A 15508-nucleotide genomic window follows, 5' to 3' on the forward strand; every position below is an offset into this window, starting at 1 on the left:
GACCCTCAATGTGGAAGAATTTCTTGGAATATCTCAAAGGATCATTTCCGCTAGATAGGAATTACAAAGTATACAAGAGCAGATGAAGACCCACTATACTGATAACTTGTTGGATATGGAAAAGAACTACTTACTTAACCTGGAAAAATGGTCATTAATTGAAGAAAATGCTCTAAAACAAAAGTCTAAGGCCCAGAGGATTAAACTAGGTGATACAAACCCCAAGTATTTCTCTGCTATGATCAAAGAAAGGGTCTACAAGAAAAAAATATTGGAATTGCAGTCATTGGCAGGTTCAAAGCTGATGGAGCAATAGAAGACCAGCCTAGAAATTGTGAACTTCTATAAATCACTGATGGGTACAGAAAAGAATTTCCTACCAGCAGTAAACAAAGTGGTGATGAGAAATGGTCCTGTTTTATCATATTAGCAAAGAGTGGATCTACATAAAGGGGTCACGGAGGAAGAAATATACAAAGGGTTGAGTTCCATAGGAGAAGATAAAGCTCTAGGTGTTGATGGATACAATGCTTGCTTTTATAAAAGAGCATGGCCTATCATCAAGAAGGATATCATTGCAGCAGTTCAGCAGTTTTTCACCACAGGTAAACTGTACAAGGCCTTTAATTGTACTTCTATCGCATTGTTACCAAAGACTGCTAATCCTATTAATGTGAAGGAATATAGGCCTAGAGCCTATTGTACTATCATTTATAAACTAATAGTAAAGGTATTAGAAGCTAGAATGCAAGTTGTTATGTTTGTTGTTATTAGTCAGGCTCAATCAGGTTTTATTCCAGGCAGGAAAATTGCAGATAACATGTTCCTAGCACAGGATTTAGTGAAAGGTTACAATAGAAAACATGTATCCCCCAGATGTATGTTGAAAATTGACTTGAAAAAAGCCTACAACTCAGTAGAGTGGCCATACTTAGAGCAGATGCTACTATGCCTTGGATTTCCAAAACAGTTTATAGATTGGCTCATGTGGTGTGTTAAAATTGTGCATTACTCAATTGTAGTTAATGGTGAACCATCTGCCCCATTTGAGGCTAAGAGGGGTCTTAGGCAGGGAGATCCTATATCTCCATATCTATTTGCCATTGCAATGGAATATTTAAGTAGGTTGCTATGTGATCTAAAGGGGAAGAAGGACTTCATATATCACCCAAAGTGTAAGAAGCTAGGAATAACACATATGTGCTTTGTAGATGGTCTCCTGTTATTCTCTAAAGGTGATCTACCTTCCATTTCTGCTTTGCATAATTGCTTCAACATTTTCTCTAGTGCATCAGGTCTTCAAGCAAATATAGGAAAGAGTTGTGTCTATTTTGGAGGAGTGTCAACCCAAGAGAGATCTCTGATTGTTCAACATCTTGGCTTTATAATAAGGGACTTACCATTCAAGTACTTAGGCATTCCATTGTCCACTAAGAAACAACCTCTAGTGCAATAGATGCCTTTGATTAAGAAAATTGTAGCCATAATTACATCATGGACAGCAAAGAAGTTATCTCATGCAGGAAGAGTGCAATTTGTATAATCTGTGTTGTTTGGAATACAAGCTTACTGGGCACAACTGTTTGTTATTACTTCTAAAGTGTTAAAGAATATTGATGCCTATTGTAGATCATACATCTGGTCAGCGAAAAATGTCAACACTAAGAAAAGTCTAGTAGCTTGGGACAGAGTGTGCTCACCCAGAACAGCAAGTGGGCTTAATATGATCAACATTCATTTATGGAACAAGGCTGCACTAGTTAAAACCTGTTGGGATTTGGCCAACAAATAAGATAAACTTTGGATAAAGTGGATTCATGCTTTCTATATAAAGGATCAACCCTTCTTTACTGCTCCTATTCCCCAACAAGCCTCTGGATGACTACAAAGCTTATGGAAGCAAGAGCAGTGTTACAACAAGTGCGAATCGACCCTACGATAACAATAGTGTCCTTAAACGTATATATACTCAGCCTGATTGGTGACGTACCTAAAATCCCTTGGAAGAGTTTGATCATTGATAATGCGGCGTCGCAGGCAAAATTCACAAGATGATGGCTATAGGTTCAAGACGGAGATTATTGATAGAGATCGACCAAATGGAAAATGAGTATAGACTAACAATGTGTTCTCTGTCAAACTCATAATGAGACCAAAGATCACTTGTTCCTTCATAGTGAATTCTTTGTGAAAGTGTGGTACAAAGTGATGAAGTGGATTCAACAGCCTCAGTTTCTGAATACTGATTGGGGACAACATATTCAATGGGTAATCTGCAAAGTTAAAGGCAAATCTCAGGCGGCTCGACTATTCAAGATGGCCTACACTGAGACTATTTATGCATTGTGGATAGAAAGGAATCAGGGGATATTTGAAAAAAGAAGAAGAGATTGGCTTGCAATAGCTAACGATGTAGAAGAGATTGGCTTGCAATAGCTAAGGATGTTGCTTATATTTACAGTGTTAGAGCACCCTCTTTTATCGGACCAGAAGTTGTATAGATCAACTCCAATTTGATTTCTATATGTTCGGCTAATAGCGTTAGGATTTGTAGTCATCTTTCTTTGGAAATAGCCTATTGTGTAAATATGGCTATAGTTATGTAATGTTCACTTGGTGATTAATACAACCGTTTAGTTACCAAAAAATAATAATAATAGTTGAAACAAAATTTGGCAATAATAGAAGAACGTGGGCTTTTTCCAATAACATCTACAATAATGGAAACATTTTTTTGCATTGCCCTTCTTCTGGGGTGGTCTTTAAATTTTGCCCCTCATATTTGTGGTCTTTAAGTTTTGCCCTTCGCTTGGAAAGGTGGGTGAATACCTGAGGTTCTGGGTTCGAACCCCCGCTCAGGCATAAAATAAAAAAATAATTTCGCAAGGCAGGGCTGGGGGGCGTGTATGCCGGATCCGGCATACACTCCTTAAGAAAAAATTAATGTTATGCCGGATCCGGCATAACTAAAAGTCTGCCCATAAGGCAGAACTTTTCCTTAAGACATAGTTTTGTTATGCCTTATGGGGCAGACTTTTAGTTAAGGCATAGCCAAAAGTATGCCCCATGAGGCAGAACTTTTCCTTAAGGCATAGACTTTGCCTTATAAGGCAAACTTTTAGTTATGCCTTAAGGAAAAGTTCTGCCTTATATAACATACTTTTAGTTATGTCTTATGGGGCACACTTTTAGTTAATGCATAACTAAAAGTATGCCCATAAGGCGGAACTTTTTCTTAAGGCATGGCTAAAAGTTTGCCTTAAAAGTAAAATAAAATAAAATATATGCCTCAAGGCAAAGTCTGCCGCAGAGGGGCAGAGCGAAATTCAAACTCTGCCTTGAGAATTTTTTTAAAATTTTTTATTGAGCGGGGGTTCGAACTCGGAATCCATGGGTTTTAGGCGAAGGCAAGAATTAAAGACCACCAATTTGAGGGGCAAAAGTTAAAGACCACCTCAAAAGAAGGGCAATTCGCAGAATTGCCCTAATGGAAAAGCAAATAAAGTTGTGAAACGGTGGTAATGATGAATATTTATGTTACCAATTAAAGTGGTAACATATGCAATATTTACATCTCTTCGGTTACAAATGACCTAAGGGATTCTTTTTTAGCTTATGAGAAAGTTTCATCACTTCACCCAGCATCAAACATCTCTCCGGAAGAAAAACATTCCCTTTTCCTTGATTAAACCATATCTTGCTTGAGGGATTCTTTATCAATTAAAGCACCCTTCAGAACTTTGTCTATTGTTCGAAACTGGAATGTTACAAAGCACAATAACTTTTTTTTCTTTTGAAAGATTCCATTAAATTCAGCTAAATCATGTTATACACGTCGAAACTCCAGTAATGTTATAAACAAATCCGGTTATCCAAAATTATATATCAAAGGAGTGAAAGAACAAAGTCAGCCATGTAATCTTTGTGACCATTCACTTGGTGAAACCACATTGCCGCACCGGTCAATGAGTTAAGTTCAAAATTCAAAAGGGGAAAATTCATGATTGAAACTAGGTAACACATTGGCTGCTTCTATATATTTCCATTACAAACAATAATTTAGCAATATTTGCACAAGTTTTCTGATTTTGTTTTGTCTTAACCAATAAGTTTTCACTATATACTAAATTCGAAAAATACTACAATGGGTCCTTCAATGATATCGAAAATTGCAGGTTTGCAACTATCAAAATCAAAGCTCATTTTTACTCATTTCTACTAATGGGTAAAACACAACTACAACGAGAGAACTTAAAACGTTATATCACTTGAAAGAGGATAGGCAGTACGTGTGTTTTAACGTCAATTCAAGAATTAGTAACAAATCTAAGAAAAATTAGTTCAATAAACCATTTAAGATGAAGATGACTAGAGTAGTCACATTTTTATACGGTTTCTTACTTGGTTCTCCGGTCTTTAAGCTAATTCTCTTTTTAATTGTGTACATTGGTCCCTCATTTTTTTAGAAGCTATAATTAATTTATTGGATGGGTGATGGAAATAACGAAATGGTAGAAGCTATTTAAAGAAAAGAGAAGATTTATAGGTTTTCTGCAAAAAATTCGGAGGAGAAAAAGAGGAACTAACCTGGGGCATTTAATTATAGGTGATGTTTTAGTTTTAAAATTGAAGGAAGGTGATTCAAGTTTTAATTATTGAGTAGAGGTGACTAAATTTGATTAGTGATTAAGGGGTTTTGAACTTGCCCAATAGTTTCATTTTTGACACTTTGGCCCTATTTTATTTTTAATATTTTGTCCTCAAGTTTTATTTTTAACACTTTGACCCTAAACTTTACTTTTAACACTTTGCCCTAAAGTTTTATTTTTTAACATTTTGACCCAACCACTATAAACCCTAAAATACAAAAATACGGAAAAAAAAATCCTCTTCAGCCGCCGTTTCTCCATCGTTGTTCTTCCCATCCGTTCTTCGGTCGCTTTCTTCTTCTTCTTCTTCTTCTTGGTCCGCCCCCGCTTTCTTCTTCTTCTTCTTGGTCCGCCCCTGCTTTCCTCTTCTTCTTCTTCTTCTTCTTCATCCGCCATTGCTCAAGAAAAAAAAATCATCCGATTTTACAATTTTTTGATTGAATGTCATTGGTGTAGCAGATCGGCATTACTTCATAAGTGTTTTGGGTCCTATTGGTAAGTTAAACAATGCGTTTCTTTCAATTGTTCATCCGGGTATAGTTGCCTTATTTGCCGATTTTCCTGCATTCGTAGTTACAAAGAAGATAAAATTGTTGCGGCAAGTTCTAAAGTCAGTTGTAAAGAGCTTACAACTTTTTCATGCATCACCGTTGTAGTTCTAGTGTTTTAAGAGTTGTTGATAAATTATAAAGTTGTTGCAACGATTAGTAAAATGCATTTGCAAATTACAAAAATGTGAATAAATAATTTACAACGAAATGTTGTACTTTATGCAATAACCGTGGAAATCGTTGGAGAGCTTTACTCTTTCCAACAATCAGTTACTTGTTGCAACAAGTATGATACTTGTCGCATCAATTGCGGAAATTGACACATTATTTTACGCTTGTTGGATGAAATAGAGATCGGAAACATTCAACAAATAAGTGAACTCGTTGCAACTAGTAACCTAATTGTTGCAACAAGTATGTTATTTGTTTCAATAAGTCACTTAGTTGTTGCATTTTGTGCATGAAACATACAAAGCTGAAGCCGTCTCCAACAAGCAATCGTAGTTGGAATGGGTTACATACTTGTTGCAACAAGTACGTTAGGTGTTCTAACAATTCATATAATTGTTTAATTTTGTTATGAAACGAGACAGAGGATCGAAAATTTGTTCAACAAATAAGTGAGTTGTTACTTAACTACTAACCTACTTGTTGCAACAAGTAAGTTATTTGTTCCAACAAGTCACTTAGTTGTTGCATTTTGTTATCAAACGGACAAAGGCGAACTCGTCTCCAACAAGTTGCAAGTAAGTTGGAATCAAGTTACATACTTTGTTACCAAGTACGTTAGTTGTTCCAACAAGTCATATAGTTGTTCCATTTTGATATGAGACAGAGACAAAAACTAAAGTTGTCTCCAACAAATAAGCGAGCTGTTGCAACTAGTAACCTACTTGTTGCAACAAGTCAGTTATTTGTTCCAAGAAGTCATTTATAGTTGTGATTAAGTTAACTAATTTGGGTCCAAAATTACGGTGAAAACCACTCAATTATGAACTTAATCATAAATTTAAGTGGCCTTTAGGGTTGGGGTAGTCAAAGTCGTCCCTAGAGTAATTTCAACACTTGACATTCAAGCATTGTAATTACTAGTTGTGACAACACCTTTGAACATCCAAGCTCAAAGGCCGCTCAAAATTGTGATTAAGTTAACTACTTTGGGTCCAAAATTTCGAAAAAACCACTCAATAATTAACTTAATTATAAATTTAAGTGGCCTTTGACTTGCGCCTGGTCATGACCGATTTTCTTAAAACAAAATATTTCAGGCACCATTAATGGGGGACTCAATAATAATAGGTGTTGATTGCCATGGAATGGATCGAGGTGAACAATCGATATATTTGGCGATGGAAGGGTAGTCACATGTTAGAGACGATAGCGATGATGTCCCAAGAGATGTTGAGTTTGATGATTTTGTGAACTTAATCATTAACTATTGTGAATTAACTTGTGAACCGAAAGACCTTGTCATCACTTACATGCATAGCTCTTTTGAAAACCAAAAGTGGTCTTGCCTTTTAAGATAACCGATCAGAGTCGTTTGCGTACTTATTTGAAAGATGTAGCTAGGCCCATTTTAAGGGTATACATGGTTGAAGCCCGGTCGAGAACCATAATTTAGCTCAAGACCAACAAGATATTCCGGATAATGGAAGTACGGCGAAGCCCCATGGAAGTGGGAAATGAGCCGATCCCTATACCCGAACTTGTGAGTAATACACCGTGTGCTGCACAATCATCACAGTCCAGCCATGTTCAAGATGATGAAACAGGTTTTTATAAAGGAATGTCATTCAATTCGCGAAGTGTGTATTGCTTTAGATGTGAACATCTGAAGTGCAAGTGGTGGCCAAGGGATGTGAAGCTTTTAAGTTCTAGCAAACACGGAAGAAGGTGGACAAAGAGGGCTATGCGGAAAAACAAATGCTCCTTATGCAAAACATTGGCACAAAAAAACAACATGTCCAAGCCGAAATGCCCATAGTTGTAGATTGCATTGTGTTGTAATAATAGTTATCTCGTTGGATCTTTATGACATTTTAATGTTATTCTTTCTTAACATGGTAATTTATATTGTTGGTGATTATGAACTTGGTTTATATGATATGTTGTTCGTGTTCAAATCACTAATGTGTATATTCTTGTTAATAAATTGTTGTACAGCGCTTCCAACAAGTAATGAATTTATCAAAGAAGCTCGTAACTTGTTAGGTTTTATCGAACAAGTAACGGGACTTGTTCATAAAGCAACTAGTAAGTCGTTGAACATATTACAAAAAATCGGAGTTTTTTTAAGCAGATTAACTAAGTTATATGTTGGGTTTTTTCTAACAAGTGGAGTGACTCAAGTTTTAATTATTGAGTAGAGGGAATCGCCACATTTAGTGATAAACAATTGGAATGAATCACATTTAGTGATAAACAATTGAATCAACCATATTTAGTGATAAACAATGAAAATCAAAACAAGTGGAGTGACTTGTTACAGAAAATGGGTAACTTGTTGGGTTTTATCGAACAAGTAATGTGACTTGTTATGTAACTAGTAAGTCGTTGAACATATTACAAAAAATCGAATTTTTAAGCCGATGCAACTAAGTTATATGTTGGGCTTTTTTCTAACAAGTGGAGTGAATTGATGTTTTAATTATTGAGTAGAGGAATCAGCCCACATTTAGTGATAAAAAATTGAAATCAACCATATTTAGTGATAAAACAATGAAAATCAAACAAGTGGAGTGACTTGTTACGAGAAAATGGGTACTAAGCATCGAAGCAACCATATTCACATATACTAACCTGGGTACTACATCTCGTTTCAACGGATACTACTTGATTCACCATATGTAGTGATCAATAAAGGGAATCAGCCATATTTAGTGATAAACAATGGATATCAAACCACATTTAGTGATAAACAATAGAAATCAAACAAGTGGAGTGAGTTGTTACGGAAAATGGGTAACTTGTTGTGTTTTATCCAACAAGAAAGTGACTTGTTCAACAACTTACTCGGTTCTTGTCAAACAGAGCACAACACTTGCTACAACAGATACTAAACTTGCTCCAACAAATACTACATTTGTTGCAACAGATACTACTTGATTCACCCACATTTAGTGATCAATAAAGGGAATCAACCATATTTAGTGATAAACAATGGATATCAGCCACATTTAGTGATAAACAATGGAAATCAAACAAGTGGAGTGACTTGTTACATAAAATGGGTAACTTGTTATGTTTTATCCAACAAGAGTAAGGACTTGTTCAACAACTTACTCAGTTTGCTGCAAATGAGATACAACACTTCTTTGCAACGTATACTAAACTTGCTCCAACAAATACTACATCTGTTGCAACGAAACTACTTGATTCACCCATATTTAGTGATCAATAAAGGGAATCAGCCATATTTAGTGATAAACAATGGATATCAGCCACATTTAGTGATAAACAATGGAAATCAAACAAGTGGAGTGACTTGTTACATAAAATGGGTAACTTGTTATGTTTTATCCAACAAGAGTAAGGACTTGTTCAACAACTTACTCGGTTCTTTGCATGCAACACTTGATACTAAACTTGCTCCAACAAATACTACATCCGTTGCATACTACTTAATTCACCCATATTTAGTGATCAATAAAGGGAATCGGCCATATTTAGTGATAAACAATGGATATCAACCACATTTAGTGATAAACAATGAATATCGCCCACATTTAGTGATAAACAATGGAAATCAAACAAGTGGAGTGACTTGTTACGAAGAAAATGGGTAACTTGTTGTGTTTTATCCAACAAGAGTAAGGACTTGTTCAACAACTTACTCGGTTCTTTTACAAGATACAACACTTCTGCAACGGATACTAAACTTGCTCCCAACAAATACTACATCTTGCAACGTATACTTTACTTCGCTCACCCATATTTAGTGATCAATAAAGGGAATCGGCCATATTTAGTGATAAACAATGGATATCAGCCACGTTTAGTGATAAACAATCGAAATCAATCATATTTATTGATCATTATATATACTTAAGCAATTTTTAAATGTTTTTGGGTCAGGATAGATGATCAACTAAGTTCAATACACACTAAATGGAGTGATCATTGGAGTGAATTGATGTGAACTTCTTGATTCACCCACATTTAGTGATAAACAATGGAAATCAATCATATTTATTGATCATTATATATACTTAAGCAATTTTATGGTGTTTTGGGTCAGGATAGATAATCAACTAAGTCCAATACGCGCCCAAACGGAGTGATCATTGAGTGAATTGATGTGAACTTCTTGATTCACCCACATTTAGTGATAAACAATGGAAATCAATCATATTTATTGATCAAGATATATACTTAAGCAATTTCATGGTGTTTTGGGTCGGGATAGATGATCAATTAAGTCAAATACGCACTAAAATGGAGTGATCATTGGAGTGAATTGATGTGAACTTCTTGATTCACCCCCGTTTAGTGATAAACAATGGAAATCAATCATATTTATTTATCGAGATATATATATACTACAATCATTAGTAATTTGTTGCAAATTCTTTCCACAACTATATGATCCGTCATTGCAACGTTAGTAACTTGCTTGAGATTATTTACTTGTTGGAACGGATTATCAACTTGTTGGAGCATTAGTAATTTGTTGCAACTTCTTTCGACAACTGTATGATCTGTTGCAACAGATTAGTAACTTGTTTCAAGCAGATTATTTACTTGTTGGAACGGATTGGTATCTTGTTGGAACAGATTAGTAATTCGTTGCAACTTCTTTCCACGCTATCGTATGTAATTGTTGCAACCAGTTAGTAACTTGTTTCGTGATTAGTTACTTGTTGGAACGGATTAATAACTTATTGAAACGATTTGTTATTTGTTGTAACTTTTCACAAATGTATTATCTAATGCGACGGATTAGTAACTTGTTTAAACGGATTAGTTACTTGTTTGGAACGGATTAGTAACTTCTTTTTGGAACAAAAGTAACTTCAACATGACTGTTGCAATCATTTAGGCAACTTTTCTAAACAGATTAGTAGATTAGTAATTTTTTGCACCTTTTTTAACTACTGTACTATCTGTTGCATTTGTTGCAACAGCATTCATAAATAATAATAAGGACAAAAAAAATTGTTCAGGTAGTAATTTGTTAAACAGCCAGCTCAGGGCTCCAAAACTTTGTCTATCACACCCACTGCCTTACCCACCGCATCCTCGCCCTTTACTGAGTTGTCGCACAATAAAGTCTCGGGCTTCATCATGTTAGTGCCGGTAAGCAAATGCTCAATAAAAGCAAGTGAATACGATCCGCATGCCATTGCAGTTTCATTGCGGGGGAGATTCTCCTTCAGCACAAATTTCCAAGCTTCGTTGAGCAGCTTTTCAGGCAAGCGTTCAAACATGCCACTCTGCTTCAGTAGTTTCGGCCATAATTCAATGACTGGCTGGATGTGGATGAAGAACTCATCCACTTGGATTTTTGGGACGTTGCAGTCATAAACATTTATCACCCCTCCTCAATTATGAATTCCAGGGTGACAAAGCCGTCGACATTTATGTTCATGATAGTAAGCACCCTTTTGGCACCAACCCACTCGCGACCACCTTTGGCTGGTAAAGATTACCTCTGATGCGATAACATCATCATCCCATATAAAATCATCAAGCATTTGATTGAATGGAATAGCTTCCGGCTGTGTGCTTTCATCTGACAACTCTGTGTATCGCTTGAGCATGATATTGTAGAAGTTGAGATCCAAGATTATATCTGTGGAAGCATAGTGCTCAGTGAAGGTGCTTTGCCTCACACGCATTAAGAGCATAATTTCATCAACATACTGCATTAAAAGTATAAGGAATGTCACGATGCACCCGAACAACTAAGTGAGTTGTTGCAACAAGTGTACACTTGTTGCAACAAGTATTGGTCTTGTTGCAACAACTCTCCTAGTTGTTGGAGATTGCTTACGACGATTGGGTCTATTTCACCCAACCGTCGTAAACAATCTCCAACAACTAGGTGAGTTGTTGCAACAAGACCAATACTTGTTGCAACAAGTGTTCCACTCGTTGCAACAAATATATAACTTGTTGCAACTAATACAACCAAAATAAGACTTGTTTCAACAAAAATAATTGTTGTTTTCAAACTTACAACGGCGACCACCAATCTTCCATGCTTGTCATTATCACGAAGTCATCGGCCTTAAATTCATGCAATGAATACATCGTACCCTTGCTCTTCTTGGCATTGACGAATTTTCAAGCTTTTTCATTTTTGAGCATCCGCATGCTTATACACATTTACCTTTTTTAGATCAACAACGGCGGTACTTTGTGGGGTGTAGAAGATTTCCTTGACCTAACATCGGCAACCGCCTTGGAAATTGCTTTTCCTTCGTTGCGAATGCGAATAGGAGTATAGGGTGAGGTCGCTTCTTGGATGGATTGACACCCTCTTGGATAACAAACTCTGTAAAAGCAGAATTTGTGTCTTTTTGTGCATTCACCAACTCCTCAACATTTTTTATCAAATCATCCATTCGCCGCTTGCAATAGGTGCATTCACAAGCACATTTCGATGTGTCGGCACCAACAAAGGAAAATCTACCACCAAATCCGCCACAACTAACATCTCCATCAATTGGAGTTTGTCCACCGACATCACCACCAATTGGAGTTTGTCCACCAACAACACCACCAATTGGAGTTTGTCTACCAAAATCAACATCATCATCTATTATTTTTTCACCGGCAATTTCTGCCGCAACGTCATCAACAGCAGGCTGACCACCAGCAACAACACCACCACCACCAACATCTACCACAACTGATTCCCTTTTGATGGCTGTCACTCCAGCCAATTCTAATTTTATCCCCTCAATCATTTTATCAGGAACAGATTGTAAGGGCTCAAAGGAAGCAAGGAATGGCATCTCCAACTCCCGTACTGTCGGGACAAGCCATGGGTGCACAACCTATAACAAAAAAGTAGATATATTAAAATGGTCCTAAATAATGAAATGAAACAGATGACTAGGTTGTTGCAACAAGTGTCATACTTGTTGGACATTGTCCAACAGATTAGTAACTTGTTGCAACAGGTGTCATACTTGTTGGACATTGTCCAACATATTAGTAACTTGTTGCAACAGGTGTCATACTTTTTGGACATTGTCCAACAGATTAGTAACTTGTTGCAACAGGTGTCATACTTGTTGGACATTATCCAACAGATGACCAAGTTTATTCTATATACATGTCTTAAGGCTTACCTCTTCCAAAGGAGGGTTAAAAAGATCAACACTCAATCTAGTGTTGCTCTTTGCAGTCAGCCATCTAAGCATTCTTGGAAAAGACACTTCTGAAGGGTAGTCCTTCACTTGTTGTCGGAGGTGAGGAATGGCTTCAAATGCCCAAGCCTAGAAAATAAGATACCAGCAAAATCAGAATGATGATAGAAATACAAAAAGTACAAGAAATTGACATTGCAAATGCTCTACCATGAAAGCCCAAGGGAAGCCATATAGATTGACTGTCTTCACTGTTGGCTTAAGCTCTTTCGATAAGTAGTCAACAGTCAACTTGAAGCTTTCCCGGCCCCATCCATGGTTGTTGAATGCCTCATAGTCCTCCGCAAGTTTAAGCAAACCAAGTGGTATGTTCAGACTTGTATCTTTTGCCATAAGAACACAGTGCACAAACCAAACTAAACACAAGGACTGCTTATGCTTTTTTGACATGGTTTTGGACTGCAAATCTACAAGCAGCTTATCTCCTTTGTAGCTTTTCCCAACTAACTCCACCAAACCAGTTTCACTGTTATCTTTTCCACCCTTTCCTACTTTCTTGGCTTCTTTGGCTGTCTTACTAGTCCGGGCTGGCTTATTCAATACAACGGTAGGGAAGCTCACAAGGATGACATCTAAGGCCGGTAACTATGGCAAACTCTTTCAAGCCAAAGCACACCGGCATGCCACGGTAATTAATCCAAAGCTCATCCTTTGCATCCGAAAGAATTCTACGCTTCATACGAGCCCATATACCATTTTCATTTGAAACCGTGCAGTGCCAAATTCTTGGTAAGCCGATCCAAATACACCCAAAACAACTTTTCCTAAAGAAATCCTCCAACCCATGCTTTTAAGAATTAGCCTAAACATATCAAAGTTCTTACCCGTGCACGATTTGACCGTAAGATCAACGGTCAAATCATTATTTTCATTCAACGGCATCCTCACGCATACTTGTCAATGCGAAAACCTTGACAACCTCGGCAATGGAAGGTCTCATTATGATCTATGTTCAATCTACTAGAAGATTATGCAATTAAATTGGCATTCACACTATTTCTCTTCTTTGTTCTTAATTCGGCTATGAACGTCGACAAGTGAACTATTTTCGGAAGCAACGTCCTTTTCATCATCTTTATCCAATCCATCTACTCCATCGGCCAGCTTCTTGACTTAATTCTTCTTCACTTTGTTCATTTGTATCTCTTTAGCTTCTTGGCTCTGTACTTCCTCTCTTTACGAGGATTGATTGTCGATTTGGCTTGTCTCTTTCCTCTATATTTGCTTTGATTCAACAATAGATTTTGCTAAATCGGCAAGATTCTCTAATGATGATTGCACTCTAGCTTTTTTATTATCTCTATGACCCTCGGTTGATTTCTCAACTTTTCTTTTGGTGAGACATTTTATCTACACACGGGAGAAAAAAAAAACTTCAACGATTAGTGCTTCATTCAAAGTAAACGGATAATAAGAAGTGCGGCATTTGATCAAACAAAATACAACAAGTAAATGAGAATTCCCCAACAATCGAAGAATTTGTTGCAACAAATGATGTAAGTTGCAACAAGTGAATAGGTTGTTGCAAAATGTATTCTTCATTGTTGAATAAGTGATTAAAATGTTGTATATCTTCTACAAACACAACCAAATAATCAAGCAATGTCCAACATTTATAGTTGTTGCAACATGTTGTATACTTGTTGCAACAAGTGTTTAACTTGTTGCAACAACTATAATCTGTTGGACATCTTCTACAAACATAACCAAAAAAAGGCAAGCTAAGTCCAACGGATTTGTAGTTGTTGCAACATATTGTATACTTGTTGCAACAAGTGTATAACTTGTTGCAACAACTAAAAATGTTCTGTTGGATATGTTCTACAAACAGAACCAAAAAACTGAAGCTATGTCCAACAGATTTGTAGTTGTTGCAACATATTGTATATTTGTTGCAACAGGTGTATAACTTGTTGCAACAACTAAAAATTTATTGGATATCTTCTAAAAACAGAACCAAAAAACTAAAGCTATGTCCAACAAATTTGTAGTTGTTGCCACATATTGTATACTTGTTGCAACAAGTGTATAACTTGTTGCAACAATTAAAAATCTGTTGGATATCTTCTACAAACAGAACCAAAAAACTAAAGCTATGTCCAACAGATTTGTAGTTGTTGCAACATATTATCTACTTGTTGGCACAAGTGTAGAAATTGTTGCAACAACTAAAAATCTGTTGGACATAGCTTCTATAAACAGAACCAGATAAATACTAGGACAAGAACAAAAAAACCATCTATTTGGATATCTACTCCTAAACCCTGAACCATACCAGGACAACAACAGAAAAAACCATTTATTTCACTACAAACACACAACAACAACAACAACAACAATAACAACAATAACAACAACAAGATGGATTTTATCCAAGCTTTTCCTAAACACTTAACCAAACCAAAACAACAAGTATCTACTTCCAAGACAACGTACCAAATCGTCCACTACGACACACAATCATACAAGTTAAACAAAATACACCAAATGTATGTGCAATAATTGTTTATCCTTTCTTTTCCTAAACCATACCATAACAAGACAACACCAACACCAACATCAACATCAACATCAACACCAACACCAACACTAACACCAACACCAACAACAGTATTTAACTCCAAAATACACTAAATAGAGGGTTTTAAAGCAAGCAACCTCAGCAAATGTCTACAACTGTCAAACAAGTGCTGAAGTTGCTGCAGCAACTTACTCATCTGTTCCAAAAAGTCAACAAGATTGCAAGCCATTTTTTCGAAATCTTAAGGAGAAGAAGAACAAAAACATCACAAAAAACCATAATTTGAGAACAATGTACGCTATTTACAAACGCAAAAACCCCAACAAGTCAAACAAATACCCCAAATAAGGGTTTCTCGAACAAGGAACAACAAAATAAACAACATTGCAGACAAACCCATGTTCTTCT

At 36.4% G+C, this 15508-nt stretch overlaps 1 protein-coding gene across 1 annotated transcript; it reads right to left on the reverse strand.

The window, feature by feature from the left end:
* Positions 1 to 11544: 11544 nt before the first annotated feature.
* On the reverse strand, positions 11545 to 13461 carry LOC132061927 (uncharacterized). Its single transcript, XM_059454601.1, has 4 exons — positions 13273 to 13461; positions 12730 to 13164; positions 12502 to 12648; positions 11545 to 12204 (listed from the first exon to the last, which is right to left on the reverse strand). Exons 1-4 carry the CDS (start codon positions 13459 to 13461, stop codon positions 11545 to 11547), a joined length of 1431 nt encoding a protein of 476 aa, XP_059310584.1.
* Positions 13462 to 15508: the final 2047 nt, after the last annotated feature.

The sequence above is a fragment of the Lycium ferocissimum genome, chromosome 7 (assembly GCF_029784015.1).
Source record: "Lycium ferocissimum isolate CSIRO_LF1 chromosome 7, AGI_CSIRO_Lferr_CH_V1, whole genome shotgun sequence".
Lineage (NCBI taxonomy): Eukaryota > Viridiplantae > Streptophyta > Magnoliopsida > Solanales > Solanaceae > Lycium > Lycium ferocissimum.

Coding starts and splice junctions, on each gene's coding strand:
- LOC132061927 (XM_059454601.1), bottom strand. CDS start 13,461: ATGCCGTTGAATGAAAATAATGATTTGACCGTTGATCTTACGGTCAAA. Junction 13,165..13,272: donor CACGGTTTCAAATGAAAATG/GTATATGGGCTC, acceptor AGTTTGCCATAG/TTACCGGCCTTAGATGTCAT. Junction 12,205..12,501: donor TTAACCCTCCTTTGGAAGAG/GTAAGCCTTAAG, acceptor TTTTTGTTATAG/GTTGTGCACCCATGGCTTGT.